This window comes from Quercus suber, unplaced genomic scaffold (assembly GCF_002906115.3).
Source record: "Quercus suber isolate HL8 unplaced genomic scaffold, Cork oak 2.0 scaffold_580, whole genome shotgun sequence".
Taxonomy (NCBI): Eukaryota; Viridiplantae; Streptophyta; class Magnoliopsida; order Fagales; family Fagaceae; genus Quercus; species Quercus suber.
Window position 1 is genome coordinate 73,431 of NW_027070025.1, and position 19,349 is coordinate 92,779.

The 19,349-nt window shown below is 34.4% G+C and overlaps 2 protein-coding genes across 3 annotated transcripts; one reads left to right on the top strand and one right to left on the bottom strand.

Annotated features, from left to right (window-relative positions):
* Positions 1-1,456: 1,456 nt before the first annotated feature.
* On the bottom strand, positions 1,457-18,255 carry LOC112017436 (uncharacterized). 2 transcript variants are annotated; one of them, XM_065764726.1, is made up of 16 exons: positions 17,702-18,255; positions 14,211-14,598; positions 13,931-14,108; positions 13,651-13,790; positions 12,328-13,561; positions 12,122-12,222; positions 11,833-11,977; positions 11,449-11,517; positions 11,189-11,234; positions 10,930-11,100; positions 10,721-10,854; positions 10,505-10,584; positions 10,231-10,366; positions 8,621-8,804; positions 8,368-8,450; positions 1,457-1,582 (listed from the first exon to the last, which is right to left on the bottom strand). In XM_065764726.1, the coding sequence occupies exons 1-16, from the start codon at positions 17,811-17,813 to the stop codon at positions 1,493-1,495; spliced, it is 3,291 nt and encodes a 1,096-aa protein (XP_065620798.1). In that variant the 5' UTR covers positions 17,814-18,255; the 3' UTR covers positions 1,457-1,492. The 2 variants fall into 2 exon arrangements, with proteins under 2 accessions (XP_065620798.1, XP_023905653.1); XM_024049885.2 differs by lacking the exon at positions 1,457-1,582 and adding an exon at positions 5,950-6,298 and having other exon boundaries at positions 17,702-18,253.
* Positions 3,213-4,634, top strand: LOC112017435 (large ribosomal subunit protein eL37x). Its single transcript, XM_024049884.2, has 4 exons — positions 3,213-3,327; positions 3,434-3,569; positions 4,137-4,238; positions 4,344-4,634. The coding sequence occupies exons 1-4, from the start codon at positions 3,325-3,327 to the stop codon at positions 4,388-4,390; spliced, it is 288 nt and encodes a 95-aa protein (XP_023905652.1). The 5' UTR covers positions 3,213-3,324; the 3' UTR covers positions 4,391-4,634.
* Positions 18,256-19,349: the final 1,094 nt, after the last annotated feature.

A 19,349-nucleotide genomic window follows, 5' to 3' on the forward strand; every position in this document is an offset into this window, starting at 1 on the left:
GGAACCTAAGGAATAGCACCTAAGGAATATCACCTAAGGTATTGTACCTAAGTTTTGTCCATTATTTTATAATAACATTACTATTATACCCCTCATTTTAAAGAACATAAAAAATGATTCTAGTTTATTGAAAATGAAAAATTTATTGTAGCTAAAAATCAAGTTATGTATATTTCTATATTGTAAAGAAATTCACGCATCATATATTTATTTTCAACAAAATAAACATTGTCTAAAAGTGCAAACAAATATCTTTTAAAAAAACTCCTGTAATGAGTATTGCCAAAACAAAACAAAATAACCAAAAAAAAAAAAAAAATCTAAAGTTGGCCAACAAATTCCATACTTTTTAATCTTTAGGCCTAGACATCAATGTCAATAGGACACATTTGCTCTCATGATTTGGGTAACCAAAGAACATCTCCTTATATGTTGGATTTTCCATAAAAAAATATGTAGGTTTCAGCCTTTGATATTGGATTCAAGTCATTTGATACATTATCAAATGACTAGGAAATTACATTCCCAAGTTCGTCATCTCCTGTCAGTCTTCTTTTCTTACTGTTAGAAGACATTACATCTTGTGATGACATTCGAGAATGTAGAACAGTAATTTCTGGTGACCTCTAATCATCTTCGACTTCAAAGTTCTTCAAAGAAACTTCATTTTGAGATACCAAATTATCAATCTCATCAATAGTGGTCGATGCAACATACCTAGCATGTTTCTCCTTTGCAATTTCAGCATGATCATCTCTTACTCTATCTTTAGCCCAAAGTTGTGCCATCTTAGAGTAGTTAGGTATAGGTGTTGTCATCCACTTCTTGGCTATAGGTTTAGACTCTTACAAATCAAGAAAAATGGTTATACAACAAATATAATTATGTAATACAAAATTAAACTTGCAAAAAATGGTAATTTACCGCTATGAGTGGCCTTTAAACTTTTGGTTCAGCTGTCCATATATATAAAGAATCATTCCATCCAAAACCACTCAATCTATCTTTAAATATGTCATAGCATTCATGAAAATTCTTCTTTAGTGTCTTTTGTCGATTTTTCACCTTATCCTTGTTAATCTTCATGTGAAAATTTTCAACCAACTCTTTCATTATATCATCATATGCCTTAGAGGTAAAAGTTCCATTAACTCTACCACCTATGATCACTTGATGTAAAAAAGCATCTACTAAAGCATCATCCATAACATTACTCCATTGTATTTCTTTACTTGGATCTCTACCATTTTTCTTTAATATCTTACCCATGCTATAATTAATAGGACAAAAAATCCATATAAAATATTGTGTAGATATTAATATTATTTATCAAAAAATAGAAAACAATATCAAAATGAAAAGAGAAATTTGCATAACACTTAGGTCTAAGTAATTGAAACATAACGTAGTCTTAAACGACATAACAACAATGAACCCAAAAGCTTTTACATTTGGACATAGTTTTGCCCCATGGTTAATGCTATAAAATATCTTATAATATCTCCTTGCCTAGCATCCTCACCATCTTCTCTTGGAGTAAGGGCAGCACGTTCATGATGAGAATGTAAAATCTCTTCATCAACTTCAGCAATAAGACTTTCATCAAGGTCGACACCCATTAAATAATTATGAAATATGCAACATGATAAAATGATTTCATTTTGTGTCAACATAATAACTAGGCTCTGTAGTACTTGCTATGATAGGAAATCTCTTTTTCAATAGCATTGCATAATGATGCATGTCGTAAATTAAACAATTCTTTAGCATTTTAAGGGAGACGAATAGAGTACTCTCTTGAATGATAACGCACTCCCCTATAAGGTGCATTCAAACGACTTCTATTCATGTATCCCACATCAACAAAATAATATTTACCTAATAAACAATAACAATTGTTAATTATATACTATAAATTTTTTAAATATAAAGAATACATCCTAATACGTATTTGAATTAAATTTACCTTGTGGGATTTTCAAATTATCGTTTATAATTAAAACACTTTTTATTATTCTCAAATCTAAAGCAATTCCTTCCCAACCCAATAATATGTATGTGAATTTTAAATCAAATGAGCATGCAGCCAACACATTTTGTGTTAACCCTTCCTACCCTGATATCTTGGTGCATCCTCATTAGACACTTTGACACGAACATATGTACCATCAAGTGCCCTAATACAATCCTGAAATTAACAATATCTCTCAAAGATATTTACCTTAAAATATACTTATACTAAACTACTGTCAAATATATATATATATACACACACATGATATACCTTAAAATATGGATTGAACCTACTACTCTATAGTATTTCAACTGGCACTTGGGTTCCATCAGGTTGTCGAAGGGATTGATTCTCTAACATAATTATTGATCTTAACACATTATGAAAATGGCAACTGATGGTCTCACCGAAACGACAAAAAAAGAAGGAAATTGTACTATTCTTCACATTATGCGATAGAATGTGAAGAAACTTGGCAACTTGCTCTTCAACCGTGGCACGTTGTGTGTCTTGAAGATCATCGTCTCTTTGCAAAATGTCATACAAACCTTGAAAAGCTTGTGGACTCATGCGTATTACATCATAGCATTTTTCACTAGTTCTAAGTCGATGCATTATTTCATCATGAACTAATTGTCTTTCTGTGGTTGATTGTGTAGGAATGTGGGGAACAAGTCTTTTCAATTGTTGCCTTTGATGAATAATGTGTTAAGATCAATAATTATGTTAGCTCAAAACTGACAAAACTGCACATTATACATCATACTAAACCGCATCGCACATATGACCACAAATTGAGGCGCAGTGCAGTGATGGTTTTGGTTAAATTGCACCGCAAAGTGTGGTGCTAAAAATGGTCCAAAATCGTACCATGATCACCCCTAAGAGCAATCATTATAGAGTGAATGCCATAAGTTTAAATTTTACCGAGATCTATAAAAAAATTCCCACTACACAAACGACACATCGTTTATAGTGAAACGACTACGGGCTCATTCATCTAACTTCCAGGTTTTCATAAAATCCCAAACCAGGCCCTTCCACAGTCTAGCCCATCTTCGTTCTCAACCAATCATCACAAACCCAACCCAAAAGCCCAATAAAAACGAAGCACACCCAACCCAGTACCATATGAGCCCTCCTCATATTACATTCCGAAATTGCCCTAACAAACCCTAAAAGCAAAACCCCTCGTTCTATTTCTAATATAAAACGTGAACTTCACCGCCGCGTTCAGTCTTCCCTGTTTAGCCTAAGAAGAACCACACCTCTTCCATTCCTCTTAGGGTTTTGCATCTGCATCTGCACCAATGGTAAACAAACACCGCATCTCTCTCTACAGATCTATTCTTCATCTCTGTATCTATATGTGTCTGATGTTTTTATGTCTCTTGTGTGTGTTTGAAAATGGGGTAATAGGGTAAGGGAACAGGGAGTTTCGGTAAGAGGAGGAACAAGACCCACACACTGTGTGTGAGGTGTGGCCGCCGCAGTTTCCATCTTCAGAAGAGTCGCTGTTCTGCCTGTGCCTACCCTGCTGCCCGCAAGAGGACTTGTATGCCTCCTCCTCTCTCTCTCTCTCTCTCTCTTGTATTAATTTATGTAAATATATATATTTGTCTAGTGAATGTGTTAGTAACACTCGTTTGTGCTTCTGGGTTTGCTTCTGTTTCAGTTTTTAGGAACTGGGTTTTTGTTATTGCTTGTGACTTTGCTAAAATCAAAGTCATTTTTAATTTTTTTTAAAATTAATGTAATTGTGATGGGATATTGGTGGATTGTTTTCGTGTTTTGTGGGAGTGATAATGTGTACGTGTTGCTGATGTTTCTGGACTGAAATGCTTTGTGGATTTGTTTGTGTGTGAATTTAAGGTAATGGTCCTTGCCCTTCATGGATGTGATTTATCGATTTTGTTTCTGTTATTCTGTGAATTGCTGTTGTATTTTGGTAATTGATGTTATTGCCTGAATATTTATAATGGGTTTTTTTTTGTATATGAATTTGAGGTATTGGGTTGTTGTTGGTTTTGATTTGATTTGATTGTGTTTATGTCAAGTAATTATATTTTCTGGGTTGTGCTTGGGGCAAATGAGGATTTATTTTATTATTCTTGGTTTTTAGATAACTGGAGTGTGAAGGCAATCAGAAGAAAGACAACCGGAACTGGAAGGATGAGGTACCTCCGCCACGTTCCTCGCAGATTCAAGAGTGGCTTCAGAGAGGGTATAATATTTTTACCCTTATTTGATTTATCTTGGTTGTAATTTTTAAACAAAATTGGTGTGTTATATAGTCTTATCTTGATTTCTTGTTTGCTATTTTTGTTAGGTACTCAAGCTGCACCAAGGAAGAAGGGAGCAGCTGCTACTGCTTAAGGCATCGTTGGAGAGTTGTTTTTGGTGTAATTTGGTACCCAAATTACAAGTTTAGATTGAGCTTAATATGTTGGAACTGGTTTTTGAATGTAATGTTTGATGGGTGTCATAACCTTATAATGATTTTAGTTATTTTTGATTTGGTTCAATATGTAGTTGCTTTAATTTTGGACAAGGATGAATGCGTCTACTATGTTTTCCTCGTTATATTCCAAAATGAATTCTGAATTTTGTTTCTGGTTAACTTTTCTTGAGTACTGAGATAATAGTGAGATTAACCCCACAATGTCAGATTAACAGGGGGGAATTAAAGTTACTGTTTAGACTTTTTGGACATGCAATGGTTAAACTGCATTATAGTTTCTACAATTAATAATCAATATTAGCTCAATTAGCCTGAATTTGTTCCCGAAACTGGATTGGATGTATTTTCTGCCACTCATTTTAATAGAAAAGGAATGCTATAAGAGCTTTGAGTAAGTGGTGTTCAGGACACTTGATTGCATTGTTTTTACTATTGCTTTTACTAGGAAGAGAGAAATTCAGTCAATTTTTTTACAGACTATTGGTGAACGGGTCCAGCAATCTGGAGGAGTTATTGATTGTGAAATAATGACATACATTGCGGTGCATGCATATAATCTGTATATCAGAGTTATTGTTTTAAATTCAATTTCTGGGTCGTTGGCTTTTAGATCAAGAACGTTTCCAGTTAATATTATGCTTGAAAAATGAATGTAATCTATTCCCCATCTACAAGTTAGGGTTGGATGGTGAGTTAAAGATTTGAGGGTTTCAATTCTGCGAGCAGATAGGTGCCCTAGTTGTTTACTTGGTATTTTATGGGCGTTCTTTCGAACCTTGTTTTGCAAAGGGACCTGGGCACTGAATTAATGGCTATGTTTCGATTACAATTTCATTTATTTTACAACCAAGGGATTGTGTCCAAAAAAAAAATTCACCAAGGGATAAAACATGAATTCGAGCCAAGTGCATCTCGCATCAAGCTCGTTTCTACTTTGTATTGTAAATAAATTTCCTGTTTCCAGAGATGCGAGATTTGAGTGTGAAAAAGAATGATACCCGAGTGTGCACTACAACGTCTTGCAATATCATCCTATAGCTTAAACAGTATTCCACTCTTAAGTTCTCATACTGAGGAATTATATTGTAGTCGAAGAGTCCGTATTGCCCATGCGTGCAACAACACCATCCATCTATTTGAATAGCTTGTGAAAATCCTTAACGGCCTTGGTTCATGATAGTGCTCTGTCCTTGCTAGCCTTTATGGACAATGCCATAGTTTCAAATACGAATTCTTCTAGCACCATGAACTGTGCATTGTTCTAGAATAAAATCATTGAAAAACAAGGATGGTTCATATGGAAGATAAATGGGAGAGGGCTTGCAGGACAGGGAAGGCTTTATTCTGCTTGTTGATTAAGATTATTGCAGCATCAATAATTATACAAAATTGGTTATAGTGGCAATCTGACGACAACTGCATCTTCTCTTGCACAATTGCAAAATATCTCACCAAATGTCAAAATTTCCACAAATTTGTATAAAAGAAAGAGCTTTATAAAAGGTATATATTTGCACTATTCTCATGATTTACATACAATTTCCTCAAAGGTGCCAAGTCAAAAAAGCTAATTACAGAATTAAGATCTATGAATGAATTGATGAAGCAAAATCACAAGCCATTAACAAACGTGTGGTAAAATGTGGAGGGAAATAGGCAAACATTATCAAGCGATAACCAAATTTCCACTAATTTTCCTTAAATTCGCCAAATTTATGCTTTTCTTCTTCAAACTGCTTAAACACATAATCTAGCTCTGGAAATGCTGACAAAACCACCAGCTCAAGAAGGTCAAAAGCCAGGAGCTTCAAGCATACAGATGACTGTGTAATAAAAAAAGTCATTACTCTCTGCTAAAAAATATCCTGATAACAAATCAATATCCGTGGAAATAATATGGAGTTTGAAGAATGCTATCTTTAAAAAAAGAAAAAGAAAAAACCAATTGTGAATAATGAATAGGTTTAACACAAGATTTTTTTTTTTTTTGAGAGGTAATCAGAAAAATATTATTAATGCGAAAATAAGGAAAAGTACAAGTTGTTCATGATGATGAACAAAAAGAAAAAATAGAACAAGCAGCACAACAAAAAGAGTAATCAGGAAACTAAGCTGAGGGAAAGTATAAACTCAGAGAGAGAAGAACAATCAGTAAAACTCCAACAATGAGACCACTCCAAAAGACAACGAGACCACTAGGTTTAACACAAGATTCATTGAAAGAAGAAGATAGTTCAATTGTGGCCCTTTTATAGTGAAATGATAGAGATTCTATTTTCCTATTATTCACATGCCTGAAGTAGTTTGTAATTCGTAGGGTTGGTAAGAAAAAAAGAAAAAAAAATACCAATAGATTGAGCTGACTGACTGGCACCAACCGAAAGGCTGTTTTCTCAAAATTTTGGTCAGTTTCAGTTTTGAGAATTAGAAACATTGGTTTTATGTACCGACTGATACATATAGATATTTAGGTGTTTTAAAACGCATCCTTGGTCACAAGTTCGACCCCTTGTGGATATTTTGACAAAATGACATAGTTTATTCCAACCCTAATAATTTCTCCCTGCCTCCATTCAATCTGCTGCTCCATAGTCCCTCTAAGGTCAACACCATCGCTACAATTAACCAATAACCACAATGCCGTTTGTCGATGCCCACACTGCCTTTGCTGTTGCCCACGCTGCCATTCACCGTTTGCCCCCGCCATTGTTTCCCCTAACCTATCGAACATCCAGATTCTCCTCTCTATTCAATCACTGATTCGATCCAAGTTTCTTCACCTTTAAGTCCCTCCCTAGGGCTGTAAAGTTTTTAATTTTTTGTTTGTTTTGTTTTGTTTTTGGGGTTTTGATTCTTTGCCAAAGCAGAGTTGGTATTGTCGAACGTAATTGTTTGGCATTGGCACTGTTTTATTTTTCATTTTTTGACATTCCATTGTAATCACTGCAAAGATATGGTGTGGTTGAAACTTTTATTTTTATTAGTTTTTGTTTGTATTTGCATTTCTGATCCTAATTCTTATCAAATAAAAAGTTTGTTGCAAAAATGTTACAGTTTCACTAATTTTGTTTGTTTGTTTTATCTGTTTAAGATCTATAATTTAGTTTTTTTAAATATAAAAAGGCACATGCCCAAACCAATCACCCTGAACCGAACTGACTGCCCCAAGATCCAATGGTGCAGTTTGCTGGCCTTAATACATTTTATTAGTTTCGGTGCAGGTGTGCACAAAACCAGGGATCTCAATTTGGTGAGAAATTCTCCCCCCTATCCCAACCAAACTGAACCGACCTCACCCCTAGTAATTCGATACCTTTTTACTGACCTAACTCATGATGTCTAAGACAGCTAATCCTTAATATGGCAAGACTTTATCCTTTGATCACAAAATCAACTTTGGAGAAGCAGTATATAAAAAGGACATTGACAATTTTGACAGATCTCCAACACAAAACTCACAATTTCTGACTTCCAGTATCATTAAAACTTAAAATATCTGATGCATCATTCATGTTGTGGTGGAATTACAGAGCATGAGAATGCAATAAATTGTCATAATAGGAGCAACTTTAATTGATCGGGTAATAAAAATAAACAAAGTAGTGGTTAAATTACTTTTGTTCAATTTATTTGCAACAAATTTCCAAGTGAAGATATGCAAATATAAGTGAGCAGTTGATATATTTTATTAATAAATAAGTGAGCAGTTGATATATGATCCTTAGCATAAAATATTAAAGAAAATCAAGGATGTAGACAATCATACAAAATCAAAAGTCAAGTGATGAAGTCAGAAGAAAACTACTACTTTGAAATAGGATAGCAAACAAAGATTCGTTTCTATTAGTCATTTCCTGAGAGAATTATTAACATTCACAGGAATAAAAATTACCTGAATAAAGAAATAGAGATCTTTTGCACATTGTTCATACTCTTTACGGCCTACGAGGCCTACGATGGTAGCTGGTGCATTATCTAAATTAAAAAAGAAAAAAGAAAAAAAAGAGCCATTGGATTCCAAGAGATGAAACTATTTATCAGGAAAAAAAAAAAAAAATCCAAGAGAAGAAACAAGCATCTGTTTGTGGTGTCAAAACTCAAAACAGATCATTAAAACATGTAACATACTGAGCAGAAGATATTACCAATCATTAGCTCATATACAAATTTTGCACGCCGAATTGCCTCCTGCTGTTGCTCATAACTGATTTTAGGTGAAGCTACCCCTGTAGGCGGTTGGCCATGGGGTGAATTCTGTGATGGGTTCGTAGATGGTGGTGATCGTCGCTTCGGATGCTTGCTTATAAATATTCCATCAGGCCAAAGTATCTATTTAAATAAAATAGGATCCAACATCAGTAATAGATCTTCTATCTTAAGAATCTACAAAACAAGCACGGATCACAGTTGGAAACACACAATGATATTAGAATTAAAGCATTCTTAGGCCAATTAGGTTTTGGTGCAGCTACTAGTTCAAAGCAACTGTTGAAAATGACATACACTATCATTCACAGTTTCAGCCTCAGAGGCCCCAAGGTAGAGAAATCACATTTGAAAGGTTCCAATGCTCTTCCCTTTATCCTCTTCAAAGTTCCATCCCATTTGCTTATTAAAAATATTTGTCATCCCATTTCCAATGACAATTTTTCCAGGAAAACAATAAATTTATACTTAAACATAAAATCAGGAAACAATTCAATAATAGAAGCATTTTTACCTGAATCCTACATGTCATGCAACAGTAGACCACAGGAATTTAACCAAGAGCACAGGCTTTTTTCATGCCTCATGTTGGAATTTATGCAATTTATTACTTGGATTACTGCCGGGTGTTTTGATATCCCATGAGATTTAAGTACTTTGTTTATGTATCATTTTAAATTAGCAAGCAACTAAAATGGAGGGATTGCCAAAAAAAATATAAAATTCAGATCATTAAATACAATTACTTTAAGAAACTTCTAAGATGGCTCATCTAAATGCCAAAGAAAACACATCAGGTATATTCAAATCTATCCAAATTCTGTAGAAAGCCCAATTCATTGATAAAATTCCATGTCCAAGGAAGCCCCTCTAAATTTACTCAAAAAAGAGAGTCAGCAGGATGCACAATTTTACTATCACTTGAAATGCGTGTATATGCTATCAAGACTGATCCTGAATAAAACTTGGGTGGTAAAATATGCCATATCAACTCCTCTCACTAACACAGATAGTAGTATTTACAAACTTATATGCAATCAGCAAGAGTAGCACCAACAGATCAAATTTACTGATTGCAAAACTAAATTTCACATGAGCTTGAGCATAAGATCTAAATCTAAAATTTAATTAAAATTAGGTACAGTTTTGAACCTTAAAATTTGTGGTTGTTTTCATTTGATCCTATACGTATTAAAATTTTCATTTTTACCTTTGATGTTTGATTCTTTGTATTGGCCCTACCGTCCTTCTCCATTAGTAATCTGATCGTAAAGTGCCAGATTAAGGGTTAGTAACTAAGAATTCATTTGGCACTTAGCGGATAGATAACCATCGGAGATAGAAGGCAGGGCCAATATGAAAACAAAATCAAACATGAAGGGCTAAAATGAAAGTTTTGAATGAAAAAGGTTCAGATGAAAGCAACCTCAAACTTTAAGGGTCAAAACTATACTTTAGTATAAATTTAAAGACAAGAAACAATAATAAACATAAATACAAATTTTTTTTTTGAAAAAACTCTAGAGAGCAAAGCAGCTTCAAAGGTTACCTGCTCAACCCGCCTGATCCCTGAAGCAATCACTGATCCCTTACGCAGAAGCTGGATTTTCTCTATTAACCAATCATCAAAGGCATCACCCATTCCTAGTTGTAGTATCTGTTTGGCCACCCAAAAAGCCTTCCGTCTTTAAGGCACAGAAGATAAGCATTCAGCAGAAGTAGTTAATCAATTAGATCAAGACGTGATTCTATTAAGCTGAAAATCAATAATATGTTATGCCAAGTTGTAAGGACATTAAATAACAAATATATTTATTTAATACCTGATCCATCCACCATCGTGGACCTGGAGGATGACATCTACCAAATCTAATATGGGGACACTCAAATTTGGTGGTACCCACTGAAAGGAAGAAATGTGCATTATGAACTTAAAATAACAATTCGAAAAATAATAATAAATTTTGTTAAAGAAGGCATAACCCAGCATGTCACTGAATTATGCTCCACATCAGTTCCAAAGCAAAGATTAGGGTTACCTCTGTAGGAAGGGTAGGATCAGTAGCAGCATCAAGATGCGACTCAGATGCCTCTTCCAAACTATCACCATCTCTTCCCCTTGCAGTGTTCCCCAAGTTCGCAAGGGAAGCTGTACAGTTTTGCGTCCTAGAATCTGAATCACAGCGAAAATTGTCAAATGAATTTCTAAATTCTGAACTAAGCTTTTCCAGAGGAGAATAAGAGATACCTTTTTCGTTTGATCTTAACCCATCAGCCACAAAATTATTCTTAATTTGAAATGCAGACTCTTTGCTTTCAGTGCTCAAATGTTCTCTCCTCAAAGATAAGTGATCGGTTACAGGCCCAAGAAAATTTGGAAGATTTTTAGCCTTTCCAGATGGCTTATCCTCAAGGTCAACTAAAAAATTCCAGAGAGATATGGAAAGATAGGATGAGTCATAGGAAGAAAAAACAGTACAATGTAAAAGTCAACATTTAAAATATACCTGACAAAGTTTCGATGACAGAAAAGGAATTCGAGAATAGATAAGTCTGCAAGATATATATATTTTTATAAGTAAACAAAACTAATTAAGAGCACAAAAGGGCACAATCCATGTACATGGGAAGTATACAAGAGATACACCAAAATCAATAAAAATAAAAAAAGATTAAGAAATTTAAACAGTTTAGAAACAAAAGAAAAGAAAAGAAAGAAAAGAAAAAAAAAAAAAAATACAGTCAAAGAGAGAATAAAATAAAGAACCTGAGAGTCAACACTGAGAAAGTCCCAAACTTCAATTGAGCCAGAAATTGTTGGAAGCTGCATAAGGTTCTGAAATACAAGAAGAAATAAGGTTATTGAGTGATATGAAGCAGACAAGGACATTAACAGCCAGCATAGTATGAAAAAATGGTTTATAAAGAATAAACCATTTACATTGCCAGTCCACTCATAACACAATTGAAATCAGGGATACTTAATTAAACACATTGAACTAGAGGAGCTGACAATAAGCATAACCCCAACGAGTGCGTTAAAAAAAAATTATTACATGCTACTGACAACACAAGTAAAATAGATAGTACTTCTAAAGAGGTTGACATTCATATTCCAAATAATGAGAAAAAGTGAGATTCAATCTTTGACCTTTAAATATTTGTCAAGCAATTTACACCGTTCTTGAATGACAGGTACATCTAAACCTGTTGATAGAAAATGCTTTGGTGGCAAATGAAGATCATACTCTGGAAACTCTTTTAGACGCCGATGTAGCTCCTCAAAGTGACGAAACCTATTTAAAAGAAAAGCAATAAATCTCACTTACAGAAGCCATAAGTTATACAAAATATCTTAAACAACAGGTTTGACATGTTGGGAAATCACAGAACACATCAATGAAGGCTAAAAAGAAAGTTTACGGCATAATCCTTGGCACCTTCTTTTGATTGACCAACTATTGTTATTTACATCTGTAACAGATATTGAATAAACAGCAAATTGTTTTGAGCCACTCTTCACAATATTTGCACCCAATACCTGCAACATTAAATGAGCATACATCCTTTAGATATATCAGCAAATCAGAAAAAAAATATTAAGCATATTGAAACAAGAAAAATTCCAGAGCTTTATGGTAAGTACCTCACATCTCAACTTAAAAAATGAATTCACTGCCAATGAATTTTGCAGGGATTTAACAGCCGAATTATGACTCTCTGGTATAGAAAAGAAGGACGCTGATGAAGAAGCAGCTGCTCCACTGTGAATTCTACCCAAATTTTCAATCTCAGATTCCTCACTGGAGTCCTCAACATTTGCATGTTCTTTTGCAGAATTAAGTATATCCTGTCCGTCACCAGACAAGAAGCTTGATCTCTCAATCTCCTGCCAAATTGGTGTCTTCTGACTGCTTGATCTAGATCTTTTACGGCCAGATGGGGGTTTGACTAACCTTCGATAGTTAACATGTCCTTTACTGGTCTTCTTTGCAGTACGGCCTTCAAAATTTTCAAGTGGATGATGAATGTGAGAAATAGCCTGATTTCTTTTACTTCTACCATCCCAAACTTTAGTTCCTGGAGAACCAAGGCCAGTTACATTGTTAATTTCATCATCTTCAGAAGTATAAGAAGTGCTGCTCCCTGTGTCAACCTCCAAACGTGTGAGGTTGTGCTCATCATCTTCTTCATATGAAACAAATGAAGAGTGATTTGATATGTTCCGATTTGTAGGGCGGAATGAGTTCTCAGCAGAAAGTTGATCAGTACATTCAGAGTGAACGGTACTACTCTCAAAGTGATTATTCTTTGTTACAGTGTTTTCTTTGGGCTTGGATATTGCCTTTGAATGATCCACTTTAACTGACTTTCCAGGTGAAGAATTCTGTGGTACTTGCTCAATTACCCGATTTTCACCTTCCTTCTTTCTGTAGTTTCTCCCTTTCGCCCACATGTTCTCAAAATGTTCTGGAGCAAGGGCTTGAGTCTTTCTGCGAGAAATCAGATCTAACATGTCACCCCATTCTCCTCCTGGGCGCTGGCTTTGAATGCCTGTTTCTTCACTAGTTTGGGAGTTGAAGGGCAATGAGTTCCATGAACGGGTTGATCGAGGATCAACAGAAAGCAGTGGATCTTTGGAAAGATTTCCATTCACATGATCTGTTACAGATGTATTGGCAGCAGTTCTAGACTGATTGGTTTTTAACTGCACAAGTTCAACACCAGTAACAGTAGGATCTAAGAACCTAGAAAAATGATCAGATGGAATCCTTGAAGACTCTTCTGGCTTGGATTGAGATGCCCCTTGTGCCATGGAAATCCCTTTATTAGCTTTGGTCATTTTAAGGACTAAGACTTCAATTCTTTCATTAATAAATCTGCAAACAAAGAAATTGAAGAAAAAAAAATGAAAGCTGAAACACATAGCAAAACAAAAAAAGTGAAAAGTAGGGAAGCAATTTTATACTTTGGACTAGCAAGGTTGAAGACAGGTCGCATTACTGCAGAAGCAAGAAGTTCCCTGCCTATATAACGAAAGAAAAGGCACTGCAGATCTTCAGGCTTGAATGTCAAAGGAATAAGACCATCCATTAGATGCTGCAAAACCTGGAAACAAAAGGTACAAAAAGCACTGTAACCACATTTGAAGGCAGATGAAGTCAAGAAACGATACAACCTTTTTAGGTAAGACCTAAAAATTCACTGACTTTTGCATAATTTGAAGACGAAGGAAGAAAGTAAACAACCTTGTGCTCAGCTTCAGCTGAAAATAGAGCAGGGTGCAATTTGTCCTCGTTAGCCAGGATACGTCTTAGATGCACATCTCGTTCCTCAATTGTTAGCGGTCCTGAATGTTGTCTTTCAATCTTTGCTTGATTGGCTCGAAAAAGCTCCAAGTGGGTGCAAATTAGATTAACAAGATCCCTGTATCATACAGAGAAAATTAGTTCCTCAGTTAATCAGCTTCTAAATTAAAGCAGTCGAAAATTAAAAAGAAATGGTGTGGGGCATCTTGGGAACTAAAACCTTGTCAGAAGATCAATTAAATTTATATTTCTCATGCGCCCTGAAATTTCCCCAAGAGCACCATTCATGATGTTCACCAGTTCCTCCGGACCTTCTTTATCAGGTGTCAAGCGAGAGTACCAGAGATCTGTAATCCACTCAGAAACTAGATGTCTTGTAAAGTGATCTATTGCATCCTCAACAACAGGAGAATTCACTTTCCTTCTCCACTCAGACTTTTCAACAATTTTAGGACGTTCAGGAGGTTTCTTATGAGGAGTATTAGAGGATGGTTTGCTGTTGTATGCTGCAGCTTTTCTCCGCATGTCAAAATCTAAAGATAAATAACGAAGGCCGATGATTAAGGAGGCAGCAGCAGGCAAGTTGATCCATACTGAGGAGCTTGTCACTGACAATAGAACAACAACAATAAGTAGCATATTGAGACAAAAGAAAACAAGAACAAGTATGCACACATGAAAGCTTTATCTCCCAAATGACTGATACAATTCAGAAGCATTTTAAGCATACAAATCCCCAGTACTGGTCTAATTCCTCGAGGCTGCAAATCAAGAAATAAACTTCCCAGCATGATGTTGCAGAAAATTTTTCACCAAGCTTGGCACCAAACAAACTTGTTTACTATTGTAAGTTCGATAAATAGAGAAGAAAAAAAAAAAAAAAATTCTCAAACCCAAAAGGACTTGAAGCCCATTTTTTAAAAAAGAAAGTGTCATTTAAACCAATAAGTAATAGCAGAGAAGTGTGAGAAAAGTTTAAAAAAGGAACAAAATGATAACATAAAAACTGAAAAATACTTACTGTTTACTTGGGCTATGCCCCTCATTTCTACTAAGTGAGCGTTTGGATTGCGTCTGGTGCAGACGCATTTTGCGTTTCAGCCATTTTTATTTATTTATTTATTTATTTTTTTAAACCAGCACCTATTGCACTGTTCATAGGACATGAACAGTGCAAATAGGAAAATGAACAGTGTTTTGGTGTGAACAGTAATCCAGAAAATATATATTTTTATTTATTTATTGTTTTCAGTTTTCAATTTTCAGTTTTCAGCAAAATAAGCGGTATCCAAACACATCCTAAATATCAACGAAATATTATTTTACTCTTAATGAAAACTGAACAAAATATTTACATAACCATGAAATTATTATCCCCAAGAAACCTTCAAACACATTCACAAATGTGATGCATTTCTGTCCAGTTGTTATAAACATAAAGTACAAAATTTTGCAAATATATACAAATGAAACATGATAAATCTACCCAACCTTCATGGTGAAACAACCATTAAGACTGATGGAACCATAATGAGAACAGTAAATCAATTTCAACAGTTGTCATTAAAATAATCAGAACCCTTATGGCAATGAGTGAATATTGAAATAAACTTAAAACATAAAATAAAAACAAGAAAAGAAAAGTAAAATCAGACAAGACAACAAAAACCATATAAAATCTGATAAGTTTATATTAGTGTGTGGAAGGAAGCATTGAGTATATGTTTTCTTCAAATGGAAAATGAAATGGGTTCAATCAAAGAAACAAACTGGGATTTTACACAAATATTAGCTAAAAGCCTAATACAATACACATCTATGGAAAGACATCATACAAAAACAACCAATTATCCAATTTAAAATTTTAAAAAGTTCACTATACATAGATCGATTGAATTAAACACCAAAACTTGAAATATCCATTAAGATTTCCCTAATGTGATAACCTATATCACCAACAGTGAAGTTAATACTTGCAGCACAATAGCAAGATTCCTTTGTTCTTCAATGTAGTAAAAGCCATCCTGCTATACAAAGAAGACAAAGAGCTTCTAAGAAGGCCAGTTGGGATTCTAAAGGCTAAGTTGTACTTTTTGGCATAAAAAGAAGAAGAAGATGTTGGTCCGAATTAGACGAGGGAATAAGAAAGTAAACTAATGGATCTTAAGATATCCATCCTCATCCACAGATCCACATTTCTATTCAAAGACAAATTGTGTGGTTACCAACAGGGCTGAACCTCACAACATAAAATTATTTCTTACAGAAATTCTCAGAAAAAATAAACAAATAAAAATTTGGGTGTCCCATAGAAAGAAGATGATTGCATAGCAAGGATTGAAAGATGGTGAACTTTTGGAGGGGCAATAGGCTGTCCCTAATAAAGACTGTAAACCCTCACCCAAAACCCTATCACAAGCAAATCCATCTCTAATTGCTATTAATGATATTCACAACTCATGAACCTGAACCTGTAAATCATTAGTTAGAGCAGACTAAAGTCCACTAACTGCTTTGTCACTTGGACCCTTACAACATAAAAATGTTTTCTTACTGAAATTCTTAAGAAAAAATAAACAAAGCAAAATTTCAGTGTCCCATAGAGAAGGCCTTTTTGAAGATGATTGAATAATAAGGACTGAAAGATAGTGAACTTTTGGAGAGGCAAAAGGCTATCCCTAAAGACCATAACCCCTCACCCAAAACCCTATCACATGCAAATCCATCTCTAATTGCAATTAACAATAGTCACTACACACAACCCTGTAAATCATTAGTTAGAGCAGACTAAAGTCCACTAACTGCTTAGTCACTTGGACCTCAAATTGATAAACATTGACGAAATGAGTATAAATGTCAGCGTGCCAACAACACATATCAGGCACACAATAACGCTAACAATGAGTTCCTCGCAACTTGAAGATATTTTTTTGGGTATTTAGGCATGTGAAGTACACATGATGCTGATGATTTCAAAGGCAAGACAGATTAAATGGACTCCTAACCAAGATGCATCCATAACCCCACACCTTACACTGTCTGTTCCTTATTTGATAGAATGTGTCCATAGCTCCACAAATTACATTTCAAAACTTCAATACCATGTCCGACTAAATGAACTCAAAAGATACATCAATAAAAACTTCAAACCGACAGACTCCTTATCATGGGTTCTCTATACCTCCAAAGCCGTATCAGAAATTACATAGATTAACGGCCATGCTTCAGCACCTCAACACAACATCATAAATAAACACAACAGAAATGGTAGAAAGCAATCCTTCAAACAGTTATAACTAATGAGTCTAGAGCAGTAGTGAATTCTATGGCTTTTTCTGTGCCTTTCTTCATGTGCAAACAAGCCGGCATTGACGGGTTCTAATGAAGAAAAGTAATTCATCTAGAACAAACCAAATAATGTGATGTTTCCACACATTAAGCAAACCAAAAGACAATACCCAAAAAACCCATTATCACACTGATCAAAGACCGTTCAAAACAATTGTCTAGAGCTAAAACCAACAACTACCCAAGTAACCAATTACAATCAAAACAACAAACCAATCTAAATTCTCACTAGATAAACATAAACAAGTAACTATGATTGAACTTAAAAACATATAGAATCAATAAATAAATAGATAAATAACAAAAACGTAAATCACAAGTAAAATCAAAATTTATATTAAAAAAAAAAAAAAAAAAACATACACGACATGAGGTAGGACAATCCGACAACGCATATGATGAGAACGACAATTCGCTTCTTGGCTTCCTCGGCGAGGTCACGAACATTCACATGTTGCCTCTGCTGCGTGCTCATTTTCTTCGCAGCGTTTTCCAATTCCAATCTCACTTATTCACAATCGCACAAACCCTCAAAAGACTCATATATCCAACAACAAAAACAAATGTATTTTGTTTTTAATTGACCCAAGAAAAAAATATTGGGAAATCAAATCCAAAGATGAATCATGTAATGCTAGGGAAAACAATTTCCCGAGAATTGTGGGAAAATGTAGAGTTCAACGAACACGATCAGAGAAAGGGGTAGAAATGGAAAGAAAAAAAAGAAGGGGAATTACAAATCCAATAGAGATTCAACGCAAGGACCGTTAGGTTTTGGTATTGGGTGTGTGCGCTTGCGTTGCGTTTTGCGTGTGAGTGCTTTGCTCAGCTCTCTCTCTTTCTCTCTCGTGCGCACACATACCCTCACTTTCTGTCACTTTCACTTATAACACTTCTCTTTCTTTCTTTTTTCTTTCTGGGTGTGTTGGATTATTTGGGGGTTGTGGGATTTCAGCTGCCAAGTCATTGCAGGTTGTAATATGTTGCAGAAAATTTTGCTTTTATTTTTATTTTTGCTTTTGTTTTTTTTTTAATACTTATTTTACATTTTGTTTCGTGAATGCAATTAATACATATATTGAACAAATTATTATAAATATTAATTTTTTTTTAAGATTAGATAATTTGTATATGTATAATGTAATTTGAATTTTTTTATAACCTAATTAGATTTGTTAGAGAAGCTCAACTCTAATTTAATCATAATTTATTTAGAGTTGGGTTGTTGTATGAACAAAACGATGAATTCTAATCACCTTTTTTTTAGCATTATTTATAACTCTAAAAATTAAAGTAAAAAATATATAAGGATGAAAATGTAGGTTTGAGGATTCGAACTCTAAACATCTCTATTCGAAACATTAGAAAGTACGAATTGAGATACAAGACTCTAGACTCATTTTATATTAGTATTGATTAGTCACTAAACCATGAAATGCATGGGAAAGTTCCAAAAATATATTTATATATGATACCTAGTTAATATGTAGTGATAAATAAGAAGTTAAATTAAAGAAGCTGTAGAAAAGGACATACCTAATTTAAGTAGTCATAAACCCACGCAATGTTTGAAAAATTTTGCAATGTCATAGTGAAAAATTAAAGAATCACATTTTTGTCTGATACAAACATTTGATTAGTCAATCAGGCTCTTATCATTTGCGTCACTTATATAGGGAGGAAAACTGTTGTGCGGATCTCTTTGCAAAAGAAGGTTATCATGTAGTTGGTTCATTTGTTTGTTTGTTTTTCTTTCTCCTAGTTTTGTTCTAAGCCAATTTAAGGCTATTGCATGCATAGTTTTTAAAAATCGGATTGAACCAACTGGTACCTTTAACTAGTCTGATAAAAATCATAAAAATCGATGGTTCAATCGTAAAAACCTTTAGTTCAACCGGTAAAACCGGGAACTTAATAATTTTTTCCAATTTTTTTGACCATTTTGGTTTTTAAAACCATAAATGCATTGATGTAACTCACCCTTATACTTTTTTGTACATGTAGAGAGGAA